Source organism: Podarcis filfolensis (assembly GCF_964270895.1).
Source record: "Podarcis filfolensis genome assembly, chromosome: 4".
Classification (NCBI taxonomy): Eukaryota; Metazoa; Chordata; class Lepidosauria; order Squamata; family Lacertidae; genus Podarcis; species Podarcis filfolensis.
Genome location: NC_139607.1, coordinates 87,568,354 through 87,591,433, shown reverse-complemented (window position 1 = coordinate 87,591,433; position 23,080 = coordinate 87,568,354). Strand labels below are relative to the sequence as shown.

At 45.3% G+C, this 23,080-nt stretch overlaps 2 protein-coding genes across 5 annotated transcripts in view; both read left to right on the top strand.

Moving 5' to 3' along the window:
• Positions 1 to 811: 811 nt before the first annotated feature.
• LOC310761872 (uncharacterized protein) lies at positions 812 to 4,994 on the top strand (the record flags this gene model as incomplete). Its single annotated transcript, XM_083612071.1, has 2 exons — positions 812 to 931; positions 4,263 to 4,994. Exon 2 carries the CDS (start codon positions 4,365 to 4,367, stop codon positions 4,992 to 4,994), a length of 630 nt encoding a protein of 209 aa, XP_083468197.1. The 5' UTR covers positions 812 to 931; positions 4,263 to 4,364.
• Positions 4,995 to 7,466: 2,472 nt separating this feature from the next.
• Positions 7,467 to 23,080, top strand: part of AMOTL1 (angiomotin like 1) — a 78,453-nt gene continuing 62,839 nt past the window's right edge. Inside the window, exons 1-3 of one of the 4 annotated variants that reach the window (XM_083609646.1) lie at positions 7,467 to 7,659; positions 18,593 to 18,769; positions 21,222 to 21,272. In XM_083609646.1, coding sequence (XP_083465772.1) covers positions 18,685 to 18,769; positions 21,222 to 21,272 — 136 coding nt within the window. In that variant the 5' untranslated portion in view covers positions 7,467 to 7,659; positions 18,593 to 18,684. The other 3 variants (XM_083609645.1, XM_083609649.1, XM_083609648.1) reach the window with 3 other exon arrangements.

Genomic DNA, 23,080 nt, shown 5'->3' with positions numbered 1-23,080 from the left:
ACTTGTTGGTTTATATATAGATGTAACATTTATTCTTGAAGCTTTGAAAAGTCCTTTAAAATGTCAAGTTTCTTTTCAAATTAAGACATGCCATGTTGGCTTCCTGCTGCCAGTCTTCCTTGAAGGAGAGGATGGTTCAGCCCCTCCTTTAAGAAGACCTCCCTGGACCCAAAAGTGCTAAGCAACTATTGCCTAGTGGCAAATATCCTCTTTTGGGGCGAGGTCCTTGAGAAACAAGTGGCAATCCACCTTCAGGCATGCTTGGAGAAAACTGATTACTTGAAACTGCCTTGGTCACCCTGGTTGATGACATTTGTTAGGGGTGTGTGCCCCTGCTCCTTCTCCTCAACCTGTCAGTGGCTTTTGATGACCACAGTGTCCTGGAGTATCTCAGAGGTGAAAATTTGCTTCAGTGGTTCTCCTCCTTGCAGGAACATTTCCAGAAAGTTGTTGTGGAAGGCAACTGTTTAGCACTATGAAAGTTGCCCTGCAGTGTCCCACAGTGTCCCTGCTCCTTATGAAGCCTCCGGCAGCAGTCATCAGAGTTTTGTAGTGATGTGCAATAAATATGTAGGTGACACCCAGCTCTTATCTGTCTGTTTCAACTGAATTGGGAGAGGTGGTTGAGGTGTTAGACCAGTGCTTCGAAGCAGGGATGGGCTGGATGTAGACCAGTGGTGCCCACACTTTTTTCAAGGAGGGCCAGATTTGATGAAGTGAAGGGCCGTGAGGGCCAACCAAAGTTGTTGCGCTTTTTTTAGGATTGAAATTGTTGAGCTTTTTTTTTTTTAGGGTTGAGGTTGTTGAGGGGTTTTTTTGAGGATTTTACCCCATAAGCTGCCGAAGGGGCCGGATTAGGCCCCCGAAACGGACTTTGGACATGTCTGTGGTAGAGCCTTTGGCCAACAAGGGAATCAAAGGTGTGCTAAAGGTGGGCTCCTCCTATACGAAACCCGCATTGAAAACAAACACGAAGGGCCGGCCGAAAGCAGGGTTCTGTTGTATGATCAAAGACAACTTAGGGTTTGAAATCAAGCAGCTAGAAAAATGCTTGCCACTTGCACAAGCCCTACTTTTAACCCAAAAAGAAGATACTTTGCTACTTGTAAATGTCTATATCCCCCCATCCAAAAACAACAGCAACAGTGAAAATTGGTCACAACTAACCTTTTATATAGAAAATTTGACCGCCAAATACCCAAATGCCTCATTGATAATAGCAGGTGATTTTAATGCCAGAGTGGGAACCAACAATGAACAACTATGTAGCAAACTAAATTGGAATACTGACAATGATATCGCACATGCCCTGAAAATAGGACGATTCTCCAGAGATAGGGTTGTAAACAACGAAGGCTTACGCCTACTTGAATTATGTAACAACTTTAATTTGCAGATTGTGAACGGTTCAACAAAAGGCGATAGAAGAGGGGAGTTTACATACTTCTCCCCCCGAGGATGCAGTGTCATCGACTATATTCTTGTCCCTTATAATATTATAAATTCGATTATGGACCTCAAAATCGGAACGCGTACTGAAAGCGACCATCAGCCATTATTGTTGTCTATTAACTTAAAGGATGAAACCAAAATAACCAAGCACAACATTATAGAACCCTCTCAATACAAACAAATGACCCAATTAAAATGGTCCCAGGAAATGAGTGCAGTAGTGGGGCAAAAACTTACAGCCAACCTGAGAAAACAAGTATTATCCAACTTAAAGACCACTAATTCCCACAGCGATATTCCGAAAATTTATAATGAAATCTTCCAAATGTTCGTAGAACTTAGTACTCCACCTAAAGTTTGGGTACTTAAACATAGCGCTAGCCCTTGGTTTGATGATGAATGTTTCCAGCTAAAAAGAAAACTGCGCCAAACATTTAAAAATAATCGCACTAAACTAGAGCCCTCTTATCTTGATGAAAAAAGAAAATATCATTACATTCTGGCCGAAAAGAAACAGAAATATGCAACCCAAAAATGGCTACAATTACTCGACTCAATCCAGAGTAAAAATAACAAAGCGTTCTGGAACCTAGTGTACGGAGGATTGAAAGCCGAAAATCAACTAACTCTACCACCAATTGCAGAATCCAAATGGTCCCAATATTTTACATCTGTATTTAACAATCTACACAGTGAACTTAAAGGAAATGAAACCACTAAAAATAAAATCAATAAACTCCAGGAGTGGCCAAGGGTAGAAGAAGAGGAAATTAGAGAGATAGTTAAAAATTTCAAATCGGGGAAATCTCCTGGGCCAGACGGTCTACCAATAGAATTATTCAAGACCTATATAGATTGGTGGGCAGAACCCTTAGCTCAATTGTTTACCCTCATAGATAAATATGGGATCATACCTGAGATATGGTTAAGATCAATAATTATCCCAATTTTTAAAAATGGCGACCCAAAAGAACCAAGGAATTATAGACCGATAAGCCTATTATCAGTGATAGGGAAAATCTACGCTAAGCACCTTTTATCTAAACTCCTTACCTGGATGAAAAATCTAAATTTACCAGGGAAAGAACAAATAGGTTTCTCCAAAGGTTGCTCTACATTAGACCACTGCCTTATACTTATGCATTTGGTTGAAAAATACAGATCTCAAAGGCAATCTAAGATATTTGCCGCTTTTGTAGATTTTCGTGGTGCATTTGACTCAATTGACCGCCCAAAGCTGTGGAGGAAACTCGCAGAATTAAAAATTGATCAGCGCTTATTGATCCTAATAAAAAATTTATACTCTTCCAATATCTGTCAAGTCAAACTTAACACCAAAGGTCACCTTTCATCAGACATCCCAAACTCGAAAGGGGTAAAACAAGGGTGTATTCTTGCCCCCTTCCTATTTAATTTATTTTTATCAGACTTGCCAGATCACCTTCAAAAAATAGAATCACATGCCCCTAAACTTAATCAGAAACCAGTTTCTCTGTTATTATACGCAGATGATGCTGTTCTACTATCATTAACGAGTTTGGGTCTGAAACGTCTTATATCTTCTCTGATCCTTTACTGCGAATGTAACAAGCTCTCTATAAATTACGAGAAGACAAAAATTTTGGTCTTCTCGAATGGTTGGAAATTAGAGAAATGGAAAATAAGAGGGCAAGAAATCCAACAAGTGAAAATCTATAGGTATCTGGGAATCTTATTCCAGAGCAATTTAGGGTGGGCAAATCATCGCACAAATGCCATAAAACAGGCAAAGTGCACCTCATCAGCAGTTGCCCGTTTTTATTATCAGAAAGGCAATCAATTTATTCCTGCGGCCAATCAGATATTCCAAACAAAAGTGCAATCCCAGATATTCTATGGAATCCCGCTATGGGTCCAAGCATATAATAGTGATTTAAAAAAGATTCACTCCAGCTTTCTGAGACGTATTCTTGGACTCCCAGCTGTGATCAAATATGAAACAATGTGTGCAGAAATAGGCATACACACAATGGAATATTGGGCCTGGTCCACCTCAATAAAGTACTGGTTACGCTGCCATTTTCGCTGCCCTCCATCAAGTCTGCTCGCTGATTTGCTCAAAGACTCCTACAAATCAAGATGGTATCAGTACCTCGAAAAAAAGATTGAATCTTTAGGCATCGAGCTGGAGCCCCTGTACAATTCTAATGAGCAATACATTTTCCATAATATCCTAACTAGACTAAAGGATGTCGAGAGGCAAAATATTATGGCAGCTGTAAACAAAATTTGCTCGCCCATATTCTATGATTTAAATATCTTAGATAGCAGAGCCAATTACGTCACCAAATTAATAATTCCAGCCCAACGTAGGGCTTTTATGCTGGCCCGTTTGAATGTTTTTCCCTCAGCACTTGTCAGGGGAAGATATCAAAACATCCCTAGAAACAAGAGATTCTGCAGATGTTTTATGAATGTCCCGGACACGGTAGAGCACATTCTCTTTCAGTGCCCATTGTACAGTACGCTCCGTCAACGCGTGCTGCCCCCTCTTTTGGGTGGTCTGGAGCCCCAACAAGGTGAATGTGTGGGATTCTGCCTATCCGACGTTGACCAAAGGGTAACGGCGGGGGTAGCCGAGTTTTTGGTAGCAGTCCTCCAAGGAGCAGGTTAACAAGGAAAACCACTGATTTTATATGTATATATATATATATGTATGTAGCCAACTGCTGCCTTTCTGTATATATCTCAAGGCTTTTATATGTTACTTTTTCTTTTATCGTTTTATTTGTATAATGCCTAATAAAGGTTTGAATAAGAAGAAGCTAAAGGTGGGAAAGGAGATTGCAGAGGAGCTGAACGGATTATTTGCATCTGTCTTCAGAGCAGAAGACTCGCGAGTAACATAAAAGTAATAAGGTGAAACAGGAGAGATGCGAGCCGGGAAGGGTGACGGAAGGGCCCGGCCGGGCGGCGACTCACCTCGCAGGCGGTGCGCCATCCCTTTGGCCCAGGCGAGGCGGCGGCGGCTGCTCGGCGACCTCCTCGCCTGTCTCCTCATGAGGGAAACGCGGCGTCGGCATCGGGACGCCTCCGGTGGAGCAAGGCCGTTGTCCTTTGCCTTCCCCTCCGCCTTCCTCCTTTTCGCCGCGCCGCCTGCGCCTCCGCTGCCTCCCGCTCTCGGCGGGCCCTCCCGGGCGTCGGGCTCCGAGGGCGAAGGCGCCCCTCCTCGGCCCCACTCCACCACGCCCATCTGCAGCACGGGCCCCGCCGCCGCGCTCCCGCCAGCCGCCCTGGCCGCTTCGCCCGCCTCCTCCTCGGGCTTGAAGCCCGGGTTGTCCCGGCTCCAGGCCTGCCTCGAGCAAGACGAGAGCGGCGGTGACGGCGAGCAAGACGAAGGAGGAGGAGAAGGAGAAGAAGCGCCGACGACTCCGCCGCCGCCGCTGCTGCCCCAGCTCCAGATGCTCCAGGCCGCCGGGAGGGCAAAGTCCTGCCATGGCCCCCCCGACCCTGGACGAAGGCCGCCGCCGCCTCAGAAATTTTCTCTCAGGCCGGCCGAGTAACGGCGCGGGAAGGGAGCGCCTTCGCTTTCTCCACCGCCCGCCTTCCAGCCCCCCATCCCTGCCCACAGCGCGCTGCCTCGCAGGGGGAAGCGGGCAGGCTGGGCTGGCGGCCACACGGGCCACATGATGAGGTCTGGCGGGCCGGATTTGGCCCGCGGGCCTTGTGTTTGACACCTGTGATGTAGACAAACAAGCTGAATCCTGAAATGACAGGTGTACAAGTTCATAAAAGAAACCCTTTCACACTAAGGAAAACTTTGCTTTGCTGGTGTGAAGAAGCTCTTTGTAAGGTGTTGCAACCCATTCTGCATTGTAACTGATGTCCCAACCAAATGATGCAGGGAGTCATCATTACTGCGTAGGAGGAGGGAAGCTTACGTGGATAATAACTTGCAAGCCCAGAGGGAAGAAGCCATGGTGGAACAGGAAAATTTCCATATTTTCAAGGTCGTCTACTCTTCACAATTACTATTATGACTTGCATGGAGGGATTTGGTAGTGGTGCTGCTGCGAAAATGACAAGCAGCACTATGGGGGCAGTAACAGCAAAATCATTTTCCTCCTTAGTCATTATTGCCCTTAGAGGTGACACAGGTTTAGTGAGGACACTTCTAGGTGACCTGTTAATTGAGCAGGGCAATTAGACTTCATTGACTATTTAATGAGCATCCACCCTGAATTGTTTTTTGGGGGGCAAGGGTTGCCCCATACTATCCACTGCATTTCCCCCTAAAATTCCTTATCACAAAAGTCTGATCTTTTGCAGTGAAGTAGGTTTGTTGCACAATATCTCCCAATCAGCTAATTTCATAACCCGAATCTGTCAGTGTGTAATTGAATCCTACTCGAAAATAGAGATAGTTTGGAAGCCCTCTTTCCAGCCCCATGCATAATTCAACTGCAACAGGAAGACTTGTAGATGAATGAAGCTCCCCGAATGATTGAGCACACTGGAAGATTAGGGTTCTCAATTGTGCAAGGAGTCTCCACAGATACACAAGACTCCCTGCTGCAGAAGCATACTTTAATCACACAAGAGCATGCACACACACTGAAGAGTTCACATGATCTTGGGGGTCAGGGCTAAAAGAGCATCACTGCAACCCTGGTCTACCAGTGTTGCCTCTTAAGGGCTTAGCAAGAACTTTGTAAGACTTAGCAGGTGCTTCTAGATGTGGGAGATTTAGCAGTACACAATCACTGCTGTTCTGCATTAAGCTGGAAGTAGAATAGCAATTCTGCTTCCAAAGTCTCACACTCTGTAGCCAAGTAGGCAGTCCCCTTTCCCCAACACCAAGTGTTGGGGAGATTTTAAGTGTTAAATACTCCCAGCTTTCTCACTGCACTGCTGATTACGATTGCTCCTCTGGCTGCAATTTAAGTGGAGGGGGAGAAAAGAAACAGATAGAAGGCATTGCTATTTGGAAAGGTAAAGGTACAGGTACCCCTAACGTTAGGTCTAGTTGCGGACGACCCTGGGGTTGTGGCACTCATCTCGCTTTACTGGCCGAGGGAGCCGGCGTTTGTCCGCAGACAGCTTCCAGGTCATGTGGCCAGCATGACTAAGCTGCTTCTGGTGAACCAGAGCAGTGCACGAAAACGCCGTTTACCTTCCCGCCGGAGCGGTACCTATTAATCTACTTGCACTTTGATGTGCTTTTGAACTGCTAGGTGGGCAGGAGCTGGGACCAAACAATGGGAGCTCACCCTGTCGTGGGGATTCGAACTGCCGACCTTCCGATCGGCAAGTCCTAGGCTCAGTGGTTTAGACCACAGCGCCACCCGTGTCCTCTATTTGGAAAGAGAAGCACCCAATTGAGTGTAGGATGCTTTGCTTATGAATTTGAGCAGATGCGCCATAAAAAAGTAAGGGAGTAAAGCATAATTATTCAACACTGAATGCTTGGAATAGAAACAGCCAGCTTCTTTTACTATACGGGACTACTAACTGGTACACTTAGAAGCCCGCTTCTCACCCAGTGGTCACTGGGATTGGAAATACTAATGCAGGCATAGGCAAACTCGGCCCTCCAGATGTTTTGGGACTACAACTCCCATCTTCCCTGACCACTGGTCCTGTTAGCTAAGGATGATGGGAGTTGTAGTCCCAAAACATCTGGAGGCCTGAGTTTGCCTCTGCCTGTATTAATGTATCACAGACAATTGTCGAATCCCTGGGGCAAGGCTGCATTTGCGCTAGGGAGAGGCTAGTATGTTGTACAACTCAAGCTCTAACTTGATTTGCACAGTCGGGAATTTCTGGATGGGGCCAAAGTGCCTCCAACGTGGGCAAAGTAGATGTCCCTGAAAAGCTCATATACTGGGATTTAAACAATTGGTGCTTTTGTCTCCTCCATCTTTCCAGCTGCATTGCAATTGTTTAATTTTCCAAAGTTAATTATATATTCTGGAGGACAATGAATATGCGCTTCAGATACTCCCAGTATTTATTGTGCTGGTTGGGAGGCTTGGAGAAGCCTTTTGAAGCTCTTTGAAAATGCAAGAACAGTAGAATTCCAGTCATTTCCCTATACAAACCTTAAGCAAGTCCAGACAACAGCCACATACTTTCGAGAGAGTCATCACCGGATAAAGAAACACGCAATTTGCAAGGGGGCAAGCCTTGTGCTTCGTAAAGCGTCAAAGGAGAGTCGACAGTGTACAGGTAAGATTTTGCTCTTTGTCGTTTTGCATTTATTACAAGGGTTTCTAGTGCTGATTGAGGTCGATGTGTTTAGGGTTGTTGCATGGCAAAACACAAGAGTCTTAGCTTTGCTTTTCAGAAGGCAGTTTGGGAAGAAAAGCCTCAAAGAAAGTATTTTGTGCAATTCCGCATATGAAAAACCGATTGGCATCCTGAAATACCCTTGACTGCGCTGGAGATGGAATCTTAGGATGTTGTTATGGTTGCCTTTTTTATTTGTTTCAAATTGAGAATTTATTTGAGAATCAAAAAGACACACATGCAGTGTGTGGATCATTTAAGCCAGGGCTTACCAATGAATCTGTCTTTAATGTGGAGACTTAGCTGTGGAACATTATAATTAGGGCTACAATGTTTGGTTGATGAATCAGTTTGATTAAACCTTTCAAAGTGATTCAATCAAGGAAAAAGGTGCCCCCAATTAATTGGAGAGCCACTTCTTTGGAATATAAGTATGTTAGAAGCTGCAAAAGACAAGTGTCATCTTAGCAGATGCTTTCCTACCTCTGTGAGAGAAAGGGGGATGCTTGCCTTTTCTGAGATTATGCTTGCTGTCCGGCACTGCTTACCCCATCTAGAAGCTCCACGGAGATCATGGGACATCCATTCCCCTCTGATGGAATCAGCTAGAGGAAGCATCGGGGCACAAGGCTGGTTGAGAGTGAAGGTCTCCACGGATCAGGTTTGGAATCAGTGAGAAGCTTTACCTCTCTCAGCCTTTCTCAGAACAAATCATATGGATAATGTCAGGGGTTTCCAATCTTCAGTCTGCAGACTACCAGTAGTTGCAAGCTTCCTTCAGGTGATCTGTAGTGTGTCTGTGAAGATGAGAGGTAGCACATCAGTGGCATGCGGTCAGTGGACTAGACTGATCCCTTAAATGTTCCTGCAAATTACTCTGGGCCTCCTTCCCAAAGTCCAGGAAGCTTCTGCCCAGCTTAGGGAGGGAGGCATGATGCTCACATGCATAACATCAGGATATCACGCATACAATGTCATTCCCCCCCAAATCATCCTTGCAAGCTGCCACTTACAATGAAATTAATCACATGCCACAGTAGCACTTCCATTCCATTGAATAGTCATATTGATTTTTAATTGTATTTATTCTTTTATTTCTTATATTGTATTTTATTGTGTGACAATTTGAATTCCATTATTGGAATTTAAAGGTAAAGGGACCCCTGACCGTTAGGTCCAGTTGTGGACGACTCTGGGGTTGCAGCGCTCATCTCACTTTATTAGCTGAGGGAGCCGGCGTACAGCTTCCGGGTCATGTTGCCAGTGTGACTAAGCCGTTTCTGGCAAACCAGAGCAGCACACGGAAACGCCGTTTACCTTCCCACCGCAGCGGTACCTATTTATCTACTTGCACTTTGACGTGCTGTTAACTGCTAGGTTGGCAGGAGCAGGGACCGAGCAACGGGAGCTCACCCCGTCGTGGGGATTCGAACCACCAACCTTCTGATCAGCAAGTCCTAGGCTCTGTGGTTTACCCCACAGCGCCACCCGCGTCCCCCCTAATTTAGAAATAGTGTAGTATAAATACTGTTGTAGATTTTGGGGAGAACCCACCTAAACCCTAGAAAGTAATAATTGTTAGGATTTTGATTAGTCGGGATAGGGATGAAAGTAGTGCTCACTGGAAGGACATATCCGGAAGCTGAGACTCCAATACTTTGGCCACCTCATGAGAAGAGAAGACTCCCTGGAAAAGACCCTGACGTTGGGAAAGATGGAGGGCACAAGGAGAAGGGGACGACAGAGGACGAGATGGTTGGGCAGTGTTCTCGAAGTGACCAGCATGAGTTTGACCAAAATGTGGCAGTGGAAGACAGGAGTGCCTGGCATGCTCTGGTCCATGGGGTCACGAAGAGTCGGGCACGACTAAACAACAACAACAAGCTTCAGAGCTGTGCCAGACAGGGAATCCCTGGGCTGGTTTTACAAACCAGTCTGGCTGGCTTAGTGAAGAGCAAATCTGTTAAAATGACAAAAGGGGTTGATGGGCCATCTGAGAGGAGTCCTTTGACCTGGGGAGACGGATGGTGCCAGGGTAACTGGGTGTGAGGTGATAGAAAAAGGGAGTCTTTTAGCGGAATATTGGGTGGTATCCAACTAAACAGTACTGCGAACACAAGGAGTGTGCTCTCTTCTTCCTGTTGTGTTGGCATCAGTCCGTCTTGGGAGACAATGGAGGAGTGCACCTTTGGCGCTGAGGTCAAGCTGTTGGACGGTTGCAGCAGCTGTAGAGACTGATATGGCAGAGGCATGTTCTGTTGCAGCTGGGGCAGAGAAAGGTGTCCGGTTGTGCCGCTGCAGATGCACCATGGTGTTTCTTCTGTCTGCACTCCTCCCAGCGGTCCTTCCTCCTCTGGTCCTTGCTGTGGATGCACCTCCTGACTGCCTGTCTCCAGGCACTGCAGTTGTCTGCAAGGTTTCCCCACAGGACAGGGTTGATGTTGCCAGCCTTCATGTCACATTTGCAGACATCTTTGTAACGCTGAGTTGGTCTGCCAATTGGCCTAGTGGCGGAAGCCAGCGCTCCCTAATTCTGTTGTGGCATTTCCCCTAAACCCTCTGGAGCAGATTTGTGGAGTGTGCAGGAGGCACACTGGGAGAGGAAGGGGGAATGTTCCACAGCGCAGCAAAAACTACTTGCACTAGTGGAATCATTTAGTTAAATACTACCCACTGTGACTAGGTGGCTTGTACATCTGCTCTGTCTGTTGTCCAAACGCCTCGGCCCAGTATACCTGAAGGAGCGTCTCCATCCCCATCGTTCATCCTGGACACTGAGGTCCAGCGCTGAGGGCCTTCTGGCAGTTCCCTCGCTGCGAGAAGTGAGGTCACAGGGAACCAGGCAGAGGGCCTTCTCGGTAGTGGCGCCTGCCCTGTGGAACGCCCTCCCACCAGATGTCAAGGAAATAAACAACTATCTGACTTTTAGAAGACATCTGAAGGCAGCTCTGTTTAGGGAAGTTTTAAATGTTTGATGTTTTATTGTGTTTTTAATATCCTGTTGGAAGCCCCCCAGAGTGGCTTGGAAGTATTTATTTATTTATTTATTTATTTATTTATTTATTTATTTATTTGTTTGTTTGTTTGCTTGCCTGCTTGCTTGCTTGCTTGCTTGCTAACCGAAGGTGGATAATCTGCTTTCTCTTCTTAGGGTTCTTTATCTGTAAACAAGACTTGGACAGCTGTTCAAATAAAGAACACCTTTAAACAGAAGACTATCCTCTATAAAGTAAAACACATGGCCACACCAAAAAATTAAGACACCATCTCAGAATCCCTATTTGACTGAATGACTAGCAGTTCAACATTTCATGTTCTGTTTGGAACAAGAAACAGACTTGTTCAATGGAACGGAACAAAAGGGAGCCAGTTGCCTTTGTGTCTTGCATTGTACCAAGTATTGCATGGTGGTTTCCAAGAATGGAGCAGAAATCACACCCCCATCCAGTCCCTTTAGTGTACATGTGTCCTGTAGCTGTAGGTCAGCCTTTCCCAACCTGGTGCCCTCCAGATGTTTAGGACTACAACTCCCATCAGCCCCAGGCAGCACTACTTTAACTAGACCCAGCCAGCCATGGTACCTTAATTAAAATGAGAAAAATATCCAGCCTTGTTAAAATTAAGCAAGCGGACAAAGAAACTCAGGAGGTGGGAAACTGGCCCAAAAAATAAGTATCCAGTTTAGTTCCCTGATAGAACACAAACCACTTTGCACTACACACAAAACATAGGTGGTTGTATATTTTCAAACCACCACTGGAGTTTATAGGCCGGAAAATTGATATTTATGCTCAACTAAAAGTACAGAGGTATTTTTAGAGTACATATTTTAGACAGGTTTTGAAAAATGTAATTTTTTTGTGTGTGTGCCAACTCTAAATCTGGGGTATTTCAGACCTTGGAAAACTCTAAAAAAGCACCATGGTGGCACATTTTCAATGAGAAATAAGGATCAAAGCAGACTACAAGGAATAGGATGTTGGAGATGAATTTAAAGAGCACAGCAATCTGCTACTATGGGAGATCAGCTGCCAGGTTCTTCCAAAAGGATCAAATCCCAATGTGGATCACAATAAGTAACTGAGAGTCCATAACTTTTGCGTAAAATAAGAGGTGTGTGAGGTTGCATTCCAGCCCCATAAATTTTCTTGCTTGTGTAAGCTGGTCTTTGCCTATTCCTTTTATTTATTTTTCCTCTGGACAATGTGCAAATCTAGTGGGGTGCAAAAAGGCTAAAACAATTCTGGCACAGCTGTTCCTATCCAGGGAAATACATGCAGCAGCAGATTATTTTAAACTGGAGACATTCCAGGCTAAGAGCTTAGCTGACCTTTGTTCCCCAGCATCCAGTTCTTAAAGATTAGTGGTTTTTGAAAAATGCAACTAGAAAAATAATCCACACACTACTGTAACTTTGATACAAAGGAAGGAAGGAAGGAAGGAATTTTGGTGTTTAGTCAACTAAACTTTGAATTGACAGAAATTAGGTTAAGCAACTATTTTTTATCAATTTTAAAAATGTCTCCAATTAATTGGACAGCTAGGTTTTTTAAAGTAATATTTCAAATGTAAACAGTTAAAGATCCACCAGTGACAGTTTTTAAAAATATTTTAAAGCATTTTTAAATTTTTTAACCATTTTAAAATGGTTTTTAAATGGTTTAAATTTTTAAACCAGTTTTTTAAAGTATTATTTCAAATGTAAACAGTTAAAGATCCACCAGTGACAGCAAGTACTAATACCATTTTAGAAGAGACTTTTCTTCTCGAAAACACAGAAAGGAAATCCTCTTTTGAGATAGAAACAAACCCGTATGAGGAACAGTTGAAGGAGCTGGGTATGTTTAGCCCGGAAAGGATGAGACTAAGAGGAGATATGATAGCCATCTTCAGATATCTCAAGGGCTGTTACATGGAAGAGGGAACAAGCTTGTTTTCTCCTGCTCTGGAGGCTAGGACTCAAACCAATGGCTTCAAGTTACAAGAAAGGAAATTCTGACTAAACATCATGAAGATTTTTCTGACAGTGAGAGCTGTTCCGATAGTGGAATGGACTCCCTCGGGAGGTTGTGGAATCTTTCTTTGGATGTTTTTAAGCAGAGGTTGGGTGGCCATCTGTCATGGATGCTTTAACTGAGATTCCTGCATTGCAGGGGGTTGGACTAGATGACCCTTGGGTCCCTTCCAACTCTACAATTCAATGATTCTATGTGCTTGCTGTGATATTGTGCAAGCCCTCTCTGAAGAAGATTTTTCTTCAGAACACGGGGTGGGAATTGGATAGCTGTTTGTTTTAGCCATAGGAAAACTTGTTCAGATATTAATTAATTAATTAATTTAATTAATTGTGGTTTCTCAATTGGGTGCCGCCCTTAAATAAAACAAGGCTTTGTTTTTTCTTTCATTGTTCAAATCCACGTACCACAGAAGCCTACATTGTGTGGGTGTTTATGCGTGAAGTGTAAGTGGCTTCCATTAACCTTTCTCCCTGACCCAGCTATTGTTTGCATGCTCCAGTTTGTCAAAGTTTTCTGCTTCTAGGACGGTGCATGCATACTGGTTTTCCCAGTAGTGATGTATGGAAGTGAGAGCTGGACCATAAAGAAGGCTGATCGCCAAAGAATTGATGCTTTTGAATTATGGTGCTGAAGGAGACTCTTGAGAGTCCCATGGACTGCAAGAAGATCAAACCGATCCATTCTGAAGGAAATCAGCCCTGAGTGCTCACTGGAAGGACAGATCGTGAAGCTGAGGCTCCAATACTTTGGCCACCTCATGAGAAGAGAAGACTCCCTGGAAAAGACCCTGATGTTGGGAAAGATGGAGGGCACAAGGAGAAGGGGACGACAGAGGACGAGATGGTTGGACAGTGTTCTCGAAGCTACCAGCATGACTTTGACCAAACTGCGGGAGGCAGTGGAAGACAGGAGTGCCTGGCGTGCTCTGGTCCATGGGGTCATGAAGAGTTGGACACAACTAAACAACTAAACAACAACTATCTATCTATCATCTATCTATCTATCTATCTATATATAATAAATAATAAATATCCTTTATTAGGCATAGCAAACCACACATTATCAGACACCATATACAAATTATGCAAAATACGAGCTCAACATAACAAGGTTTGTCCCAGTCAGATCTTTAACTCCAGAGAGAATCAATTTGCATAAATAATATAATACAACACTACCACATCACCGATCAATTAAGAACCACTAAATCTCTTTATAATGGCCCAGTCTTTCTACATGGACAGCACTCAAAAATTCAGCCACTATTAAAGTAATTTGATCATTCCTGTCCGAGAGCAGGTCCTGAACCGTTGGTAGCATAGAATTGAGCCTATTGAGTTGTATAGTTGTATATATAACTCAATAGCCTCAATTCTATTGAGTTGTATATATATCAGCCTACTGTTTAATTCTGCTACCAAGGTCAAATCAGTGCTGTGTGTCTTGGAAGTTTGTTCTTGTACAGTTGATTTAAGAATTAAAATTTAAAGTGTGGGCTGGCATGGGGGAAGCCAAATCATAGAGTCGTAGAGTTGCAAGGGACCCCAAGGTTCATCTAGTCCAACCCCTTGCAATGCAGGAATCGCGCTAGAGCATCCTTGACAGATGGCCATCCAGTCACTACATAAAAACCTCCAAGTAAGTTGAGTTCACAACCTCCTGAGGAAGTCTGTTCCACTGTTGAACAGCTCTTACTGTCAGAAAGCTTTTCCTGTTTAGTCGGAATCTCCTTTCTTTAGTCGGAATCTCTGGAGGAGTCCTATCCTCCAGAGCAGGAGAAAACAAGCTTGTTCCCTATTCCCTCTTTCATGCAACATCTCTTGAGATATTTAGCGATGGCTATGATATCTCCTGGACGCGGGTGGCACTGTGGGTTAAACCACAGAGCCTAGGACTTGCTGATCAGAAGGTCGGCGGTTTTAATCCCCGCGACGGGGTGAGCTCCCGTTGCTCGGTCCCTGCTCCTGCCAACCTAGCAGTTCGAAAGCACATCAAAGTGCAAGTAGATAAATAGGTACCGCTCCAGCGGGAAGGTAAACGGTGTTTCCGTGCGCTGCTCTGGTTCGCCAGAAGCGCCTTAGTCACACTGGCAACATGACCCGGAAGCTGTACGCCGGCTCCCTCGGCCAATAAAGCGAGATGAGCGCCGCAACCCCAGAGTCGGTTACGACTGGACCTAATGGTCAGGAGTCCCTTTACCTTTACCTATGATACCTCCTATCAGTATTTTGCTCATGCTGTGGTTCCAGTCAGAAACTGTGGCAGTGTGCCTCTGAATGCTGGTTGCTGGGAATCACAAGTGAGGAGACTCTGTTGTGTTTATGTCCTTCATTTGCGCTTCCCATTGGCATGAGGTTAGCCACTGTGAGAACAGGATGCTAGATGACATGGCCTACTACTGGTCTAATCCAACAGAGCTAGACACTCCCCTTTTCAAGCCGTGAGAGACCTCAGGGGTTTCAGCACTTACCCAGGGTTCTGTTTCCTTGGAATGAAGGTCAGCAGAGACTTTACTGTTTTTAGAATGTATGGTTTCATTTACAGCCTGAGCATAGGATAGAGGGTCTTGCAGCATTAACACCTCCAAAGAGCTAGCGTTTCCATTAGTTACAACTCTAGATCCAACACAGAGCAAAAACCTGTCTCTCCACAGTTTCTCACCTGCTTTTAACCTTATAACTCTGGCTGTTGTTCCTCCTACATACCAGCTAGGTGAGTGGGATGAGGGAAAGGCCCACCCATTTGCTTCAATGAATGGCACCCCACAACTTCTTTGTATATGCTAAATCGTGGTACTTAACTAGTCAGCCAAAGCCCAGTGCCTTGTGTAACAGGTTCCACAGCCTCTCCTACTAGATTATATCCCTTAGTAGATACAGGATCATAGGCCTGGAGGGGATCCAAGGAAATCATCTGGACTGGACTGCCCCCCAAGCCCATTACACTTGACACCCCCTCTGACTCATAACGTTATGTTCTTAAACCCTGGAGAGACATCAGCTTCGATGGATTAGAACACTTCATGGAGGTTGAGGCTCTCCGTAGCCACGAGCCATAATGTCTGTGGTAAATTTCCAGTCAGAGACAGCATGCCTCTGAATACCAATGGCTGAGAATCACAAGCACTTCATCCAAAGGGAACAAAATCCTGCTGCACGGCACCTGAAACATTTTCATGACTCGAAATAAGTGGGGAGCACATAAAAATTATAATGAAGCCCATTGGGTGCTGATTTAAATGACACAAACGGCATTAAAATGTCAACTAGGCTCAGGCTCCCTGTGCTGCTCTGGGTGCTAGGCCAGGAAAAATAAAAATATATATACACTAAAGGCTGCCCTAAGGCAGGCAGCTGCAGTAAGCCCTGCCAAGGCACTGAGGCTCTGCCAGCTGCCCAAGGATGTCAGGTGCAGATGCCAGCCCTGTACAAATATAGATAATAAAACTGCATTGAACTGGAGTTGGACCCCATCTGCACTATGCATTGAAAGGCAGTATCATACTACTATAAACGGTAATGGCTTCCCCCAAAGAATTATGGGGAATGATGGACCTGGTACAAGACTCTTCCCCGCACCAGGCCTTCCCCGACTCCCAGGAACGGTGACAGAGGAGGGGGAGGAATAGGTGGCCACAGTCCGCAGCTCTCTTCCCTCTGCTTCCTCCCATGTGAAGCCGTTCCGATCAACAAAGATGGGAATTAGGGACTCTGTGTTACAAAGTGAGAAGCCGTGATGGCTTAAGGGTTTCCATGATGGTCCTGACATTTTCAGGGCTGCTGGACACTAGGCAGTTCCTCTTCCCAGGGAACTCTGGGAATTGGAGCTCTGTGAAAGGAAGAGGCAGAGCCATCTTTCCCACTGGTGTTAGTGGTTCGTTGCACCAGGGCACAGGCCTCTCAGGAGCACCCTAGCAAGTGGGGGAGCTGCGTGGCTTTGCCAGCAGCCTCCCCTTTCCCTGCACCCCTGCCAGCTGCACGCCGCCAACTATGGCTGGTGGGCGTGCAGCTTCCTTCCCAAGCCTCCACAGGAGGAGAGCGATCCCCACAGAGGCTTAGGATGGCCTCTGCATCTGCTAAAGACGGCCCTGCTCCCGGTCGTTGTTCTCCTGCCTCTGTGATGGCCTGGGATTCGGACTCAGAGGCTCAACCTGAAGAATCCCAGCCTGCACAGGAGTCTCCGCCTACAGAACCAGCTGAGCCGGGGCTGGGGCCTGAGCCTGAAGGGTCCTCACCTGTGCTGGATCCTCAGGTGCAGGCACCAGCTGAGTCTGCTCTGGCCCCTGAGGTGATGGAGGACCCATTGCCTGCAGGTACTCCACTCTCAGCCCCGTCAGGGAAAGAGGAGGTTGCCTCTGGGTCCAGTAACCCTCCAGCCTCTCCTGAGCTGCAGAGGCTCAGGGCAGAGAGGCAGAGGGAACTAAGTTCCTGCAGGAGGAGTGCTCGCCTCCAGGCCAGGAGAGTCACCAGAGGATCGGGGCCGCCCTATGCCTCGGGGCAGATAAAAGCCAGTCAGCCCCAGTCCCAGGTTGCAGGAGCAACGTTGTTGCTAGCCTGTTCCTGCCTGCACCCTGCCCTGCTCTTCTGCCAGAGTTCCTGACCCCACCCGACTCCCTGCCTTGGACCCAGCTGCAGCTTTGACGGACAGCCTCCATACCGCACCATCGACCTCGGACTGGACTCAGACCTCACCTCTTGGTTAGCCCCCAGGACCAGCACACCTGCTTCCTGGCAAAAGGCTGTGTGCAGGCTTCTCGGGCCCCCCGATGCCGGAGAGCATGTCCACCAGCACGTTTTCCTGCTTGGTTGCCCCCACCACACCAGGGATTGGGGCAGTGGGGGAGGCAGAGGACATTTTCCACCGCCCCCTCCCTTGTTTTGGAGTTGCCGGGGAGGGGGCACCGGAGGGATCTTTGCACCACGACGCTGGATATGCTTAAGACGGCCCTGGAAACAGGGTCCTCTGAAGAACTCTCAGCACCCTTGACAAAATGTCCCAGGATTCTTGGTTTGATACTGTTTAAAATGTATGGTGCAAATGGGGCCTTAGTGAGTTTCCTACAGAAAGCAGCACAGCCAAGGATTGGAGAGGCAGTTCAGTTGATATGATTGATGGAGAAGGGGTAGAGTTACAAGACCAATACTGCACCCTCAAGAGATTTCATTCACCTTCACTAATACAGACCCTTCAAGTGTCCCTATTTTCCAGGGACATCCCTGATTTAGAGAAGCTGTCCCAGTTTCTGATTTGATCCTGGAATGTCCAACTTTTCCTTAGGACGTCCCTATTTTCATTGGAGAAATGTTGGAGGGCATGGAGTTATCCGACCCTGAAGCCGTCTGTACAAGGAAGGTTTTTTCCAAAATGTTTAATGTTTTATTATGTTCTTATATATGTTGGAAGCTGCCCAGAGTGGCTGGGGCAACCCAGTAAGATGTGTGGGGTATAAATAGTAAAATTATAATTATGGAATGGGACATCCCTATTTTCATCGGAGAAATGTTGGCGGTTATGCTATGTGCACATTATACCTTTAAAGCATATTCGGAGCACATTTTTCTCCTCAAAGAATTCTGGGCTCTGTAGTTTACCCTCACAGAGTTGCAGTGTGCAGCAACCTTAAACAAACTACAATGCCCAGAATTCTTTGAGTGAAGATATGTGCCTCGACTGTGTTTTAAGAGTGTTGTGTGTACATAGCCATACTGTGATGGGGCTTAGAGATGAAGTGGGGCGGAAATCTAAAATGTGTTGCAGCATTTCTGCTTCAGTGGCAACCTTCCATTCTTTCATATCCTGAAGTCGTTGGCAATTAACATAATTAACTATACATTGCACATTTTTCTTTCAGAAAGAGCTGCCACCTCTTTCTTGTCATCTTGCAAAGCTTGCCTTGACTTTGCACAGATCGTTCAAAGTAGTGGTTCCTTTGTCCTTGCACCAAAAGATGGACTTGAGTGAAAACTGGGACTTGGATGATGCCAACTGGCTGACCCACAGTGGAATTCTTCATTTTCTCAATGCTTTAAGAGGTACGGTATTCTAGATGGCTGTTAGATCTTACCCACTTCTAAGGATGGAAGGATTTGCCAGTTTTGATTCTCTCGGTTTCTCATTTTTCCAATCTTAAATGCAGTTCACCATATTTTGCAGCAACATGTGGGGTTTTTTTCAAAGTCCTAATGAAAAATTTTCAGCATTTTATTCCATTCCCCCCCCCCAAAAAAACAACAACTACATATTTACATGTGGTTTTGACTAATGTACACATTTTTGCAAACAATCTTCCTTAATATAAGGCATGTTCTTTTCACTAATATTTTCATTTTTATGCATATTTTCCCCTAATATATGCATTTTTGCAAACATTGTTCAGTTGGATTTTTATTTTTATTTTTTTAATTTTTTTTGGGACAAGTGCAACTTTGAAAGGATAGCTCTTTGCATTTCATAGGTTATACTGAACTTAAATTTTCCTCCCAGGCCAATAGTGGAGATCAAAGGAAAGGAGAAATAACAAAACAGTTAAACACTCTCTCCTAGATACCTGCTTTCCTAGTGTTTCCTACATGTCTGTTAAAATAAGTTGGAAATCCTAATTGCAGATCTCTTGCTGTATTACATTTAGGTTGGCATTCAGGCTGACTGTATACCCAATAATAATAAAAATAGCAAATAACAGTTTGCTTTCTACATGTGTAAGGGGCTTTTTGTAGTGAGGGTGATCTAGGATGGGAACCAAGGTGTTTGCACTGTGTTGCATTGAAGGAAGGATTCTAAAGGCACACAGAGATAATTAGCATCCTTTAGTAGCCCTATTTATTGTTAAGAGTGGTCCTATGTTAAGAGTGGATTTGTTTCTTAGGATCCCTGTCTCCACTGTTAACCCCATTTCAATACTCTGCAGCAGAAGACATTGCACCTTTTCATTAACCAGGGGTGGTGAACCTGTGGCAGTTATTTGTGGGATTACGACTGCCATCATCATTGACCATTGCCTATGCTGGCTGGCGCTGCCAAAAAATCTACAGGGGAATACAGCCTCTTATCGAAGTGTACACACAGGCAACCAGTAGTCTGGTCCTCTGACTCTTTCATCCATGGCTTTATAATAACGGTTTATGAAGCAGTAGACCAGGGGTCAGCAAACTTTTTCAGCAGGGGGCTGGTCCACTGTCCCTCAGACCTTGTGGAGGGCTGGACTATATTTAAGAAAAAAGAAAAGAAAAAAGAATGAATTCCTATGCCCCACAAACAACCCAGAGATGCATTTTAAATTAAAGGGCACATTCTACTCATGTAAAAACATGCTGATTCCCAGACCATCCACAGGCTGGATTTAGAAGGCGATTGGGCTGGATCCGGCCCCCGGGCCTTAGTTTGCCTACCCATGCAGTAGACAAATGTCTGAATGGGGCCACTGGCTTCGAATCCTCATTCAGCCATGAGGCTCAGTGGGTGATCTAGGCTTCGTCGCTCTTTCTCGGCCTAATTTGCCTCAGAGTGGCTGAGAGAAAAATATAGGCTAAATCCACAGCTAAGACACTGAGGGGTTTTTTTTGGGGGGGGGGAGAGGCTAATATAAAGAAAGAAAGCAGGCAGGGAGACCGTTGTTTTCTCCATGACACCATAGGCAGATAAAAATGTTGCAGGCATCGTGAAAAAGGGGATGAAAAAGCTGCAAACAGGTGCAGGGAAAAAGTGAAGATTAACATTCCCCCTGCACCCTGCTTTATCCTACCAAATAAGAAGTATTCTGGCTCCACAAATACCTATGGACTATGAGGGCTGCTTTTGTGATTACCGGTACTTACTATACATTCAGAAGACTGTGGTATTTTGTCGATTTATTCAATTTGGATCTGGTCATCACTATTTTTATTTTTTGTGGGAGGGGGATACAATTTCTAAAACACAACCTAAAAAAAGGATGGAGAGTTAATGCCTATTACGTTTGCAGAATATGCCTGCTTTGGTTGCCTAGCAACCAATGTGAGGCAGGCTCAGTTGGCAGAAAGGGGGCTGCGTTGACTGAGAGGAGGTAGCTGTGTCAATTCAGGTGGGTAAGAGACAGGGATGCTCCATTCACTCCTCACATCTGAAAGCCACAGATGGCTTTTTCAGAACAAACTTTGGGTTCCCTCAAAGGAAGAAGATGGCACCAGGGAGGCGTTGCCAAAATAAGGAGGTGAGAGTCGGCAAAGAGGCTGCGCAACCATCTAGCAGAGTATTTGGCCAGTGCAAAGTTTGAGGGCTGATGAGACCGAATAGCATCCTTCTGCGATGGAGATGCTTTTTCCTGCATCCAAAGTTTATCGTCGTCATCAATCAAATCAGGCAGTGCTGAATTTAGGCACGGTATGAGGGGTGGTCCTAACTAAGTAGCTAAAAGAGAAGACCTTCGCAACTGCCACTCTGCATCAATTATGACAAATGCCATTACTCTGGTTTTTCAAAAGGTTTGTTTGTTTTCTCCCCCACCAGACACCGAGGCTTCCAAAGGTGATCCAGTGATCTTTGGTGCCCATCAGATAGGTAAGTAAATATCTTTGGAATTATTCGCATCTTTTGCAGTACAGTTTTGAGATGTTTTAGGCTGCAGTCTTGTATACATGTACATGAACTCAGTGGGATTTACTTCTGAGTAGATGTGTACAGGATTCACTGTTAAATACTGAAAATATAGGATGGCTATATTTTCCTGTGGGGTTTTTTGGCGAGTTTTTAAGGGCTGAGCAAAAATGGCTTCACGGAAGTACAGTATTCGCTCTGTTTGTGTGTGGTGAAATTGTGGGTGACATTTTGCTGAATATTCTTGGCAGGCGGAAGCAAAATTCCGCAACAGAAAATTCTGAGGGATTCCAGCTCCCTTAACATTGAAACTCCATGGTTACTTCATACTCGTGGATGAATGAGCTAGGAGAGCTAGGCTGAAAAAGACAGGAGCCAAAGCCTATTGCTTCCTTCACTAATATTGAGAAATATTAAAAACTGGATCCACAGATGCACTCAAAACTCATGGGGGGCAACATAGGGGGTGATATCTTGCTGAATGTTCTCCAGGGGAGGACTGCAGTCGTCTAACAAGAACAGCTTGAAAAAAGAGCATTTCTCAAAAAAAATTTGTCAGAAAATTATTTTCTGAGAAATTTTGGCTCCGCTCTGTCTTGCGATGTGAGATTTCTGCTGCTTGGAAGCTTTAGTCACCTGTGTTGGAGGTTTATTGTGAAGCTAGCTTGACCAAAGAGGCTATACTTGCAGAACTGTTGCTTGCTCCAAGTGTGGTGGCAATTGACCTCTAATCAATGCTAGCCCTTGACCTCTAATCAATGCTAGCCCTTAACCAAATAGAACCCCAGGTAAAAACGAGAATGTTTGGTGCTCCTTTTCTTTTTTCTAGGTTTTGGATATCTTGTTATTTTTTTGTTTGCTTTTGTAGCCTCCTGCACAACTTTGATGCATGATTTAATCAAGCTGTTGTACATTTTTCTGTGAATAGTTATAATCGGTACCATAATATCAATGTAATGTTATCCGTGTGGGTCAGTGTTGTCTTTGCAAGCAAATCTGTATTGTTTGTTTCAGGTGTTGAGTGGGTAGCCTGTGACGATGGCACCCACATGATTTTCTCAATTATCATTTGCTAAATCAGTCTGGGTATGTGGTGGATCCTTTTGGTATTAGCTGCAGATGAATCCTATATTTGGGGCAGATTCTGCCTATTCTGCAACTGCAGCCCCACCTGACTGGAAAATATTCCTAGGAAGAGAGGTCAAGTTAGATTGAAATTTTACAATGTCAGGGCGTACTGACATAGTCAATATGCTATGTGGCACTGCCTTTGATACATAGAATGATCATGTTAGAAGGGACCTCAAAGATAATCAAGTCCAACCCTGCCCATGCAGGAAAAACATTGCTACAAGTGATTTGATGGCATACATTGTGTATGCTATCAAATGCCAGCAGTGCCCTTCAGCTCTCTATATTGGACAAACAGGCCAAACCCTACGCCAAAGGATAAAGGTAAAGGTAAAGGTACCCCTGCCCGTATGGGCCAGTCTTGCCAGACTCTAGGGTTGTGCGCTCATCTCACTCTATAGGCCGGGAGCCAGTGCTGTCCGCAGACACTTCCAGGTCATGTGGCCAGCATGACAAGCTGCATCTGGCGAGCCAGTGCAGCACACAGAACGCCGTTTACCTTCCCGCTGGTAAGCGGTCCCTATTTATCTACTTGCACCCGGGGGTGCTTTCGAACTGCTAGGTTGGCAGGCGCTGGGACCGAACGACAGGAGCGCACCCCGCTGCGGGGATTCGAACCCCCGACCATGCGATCGGCAAGT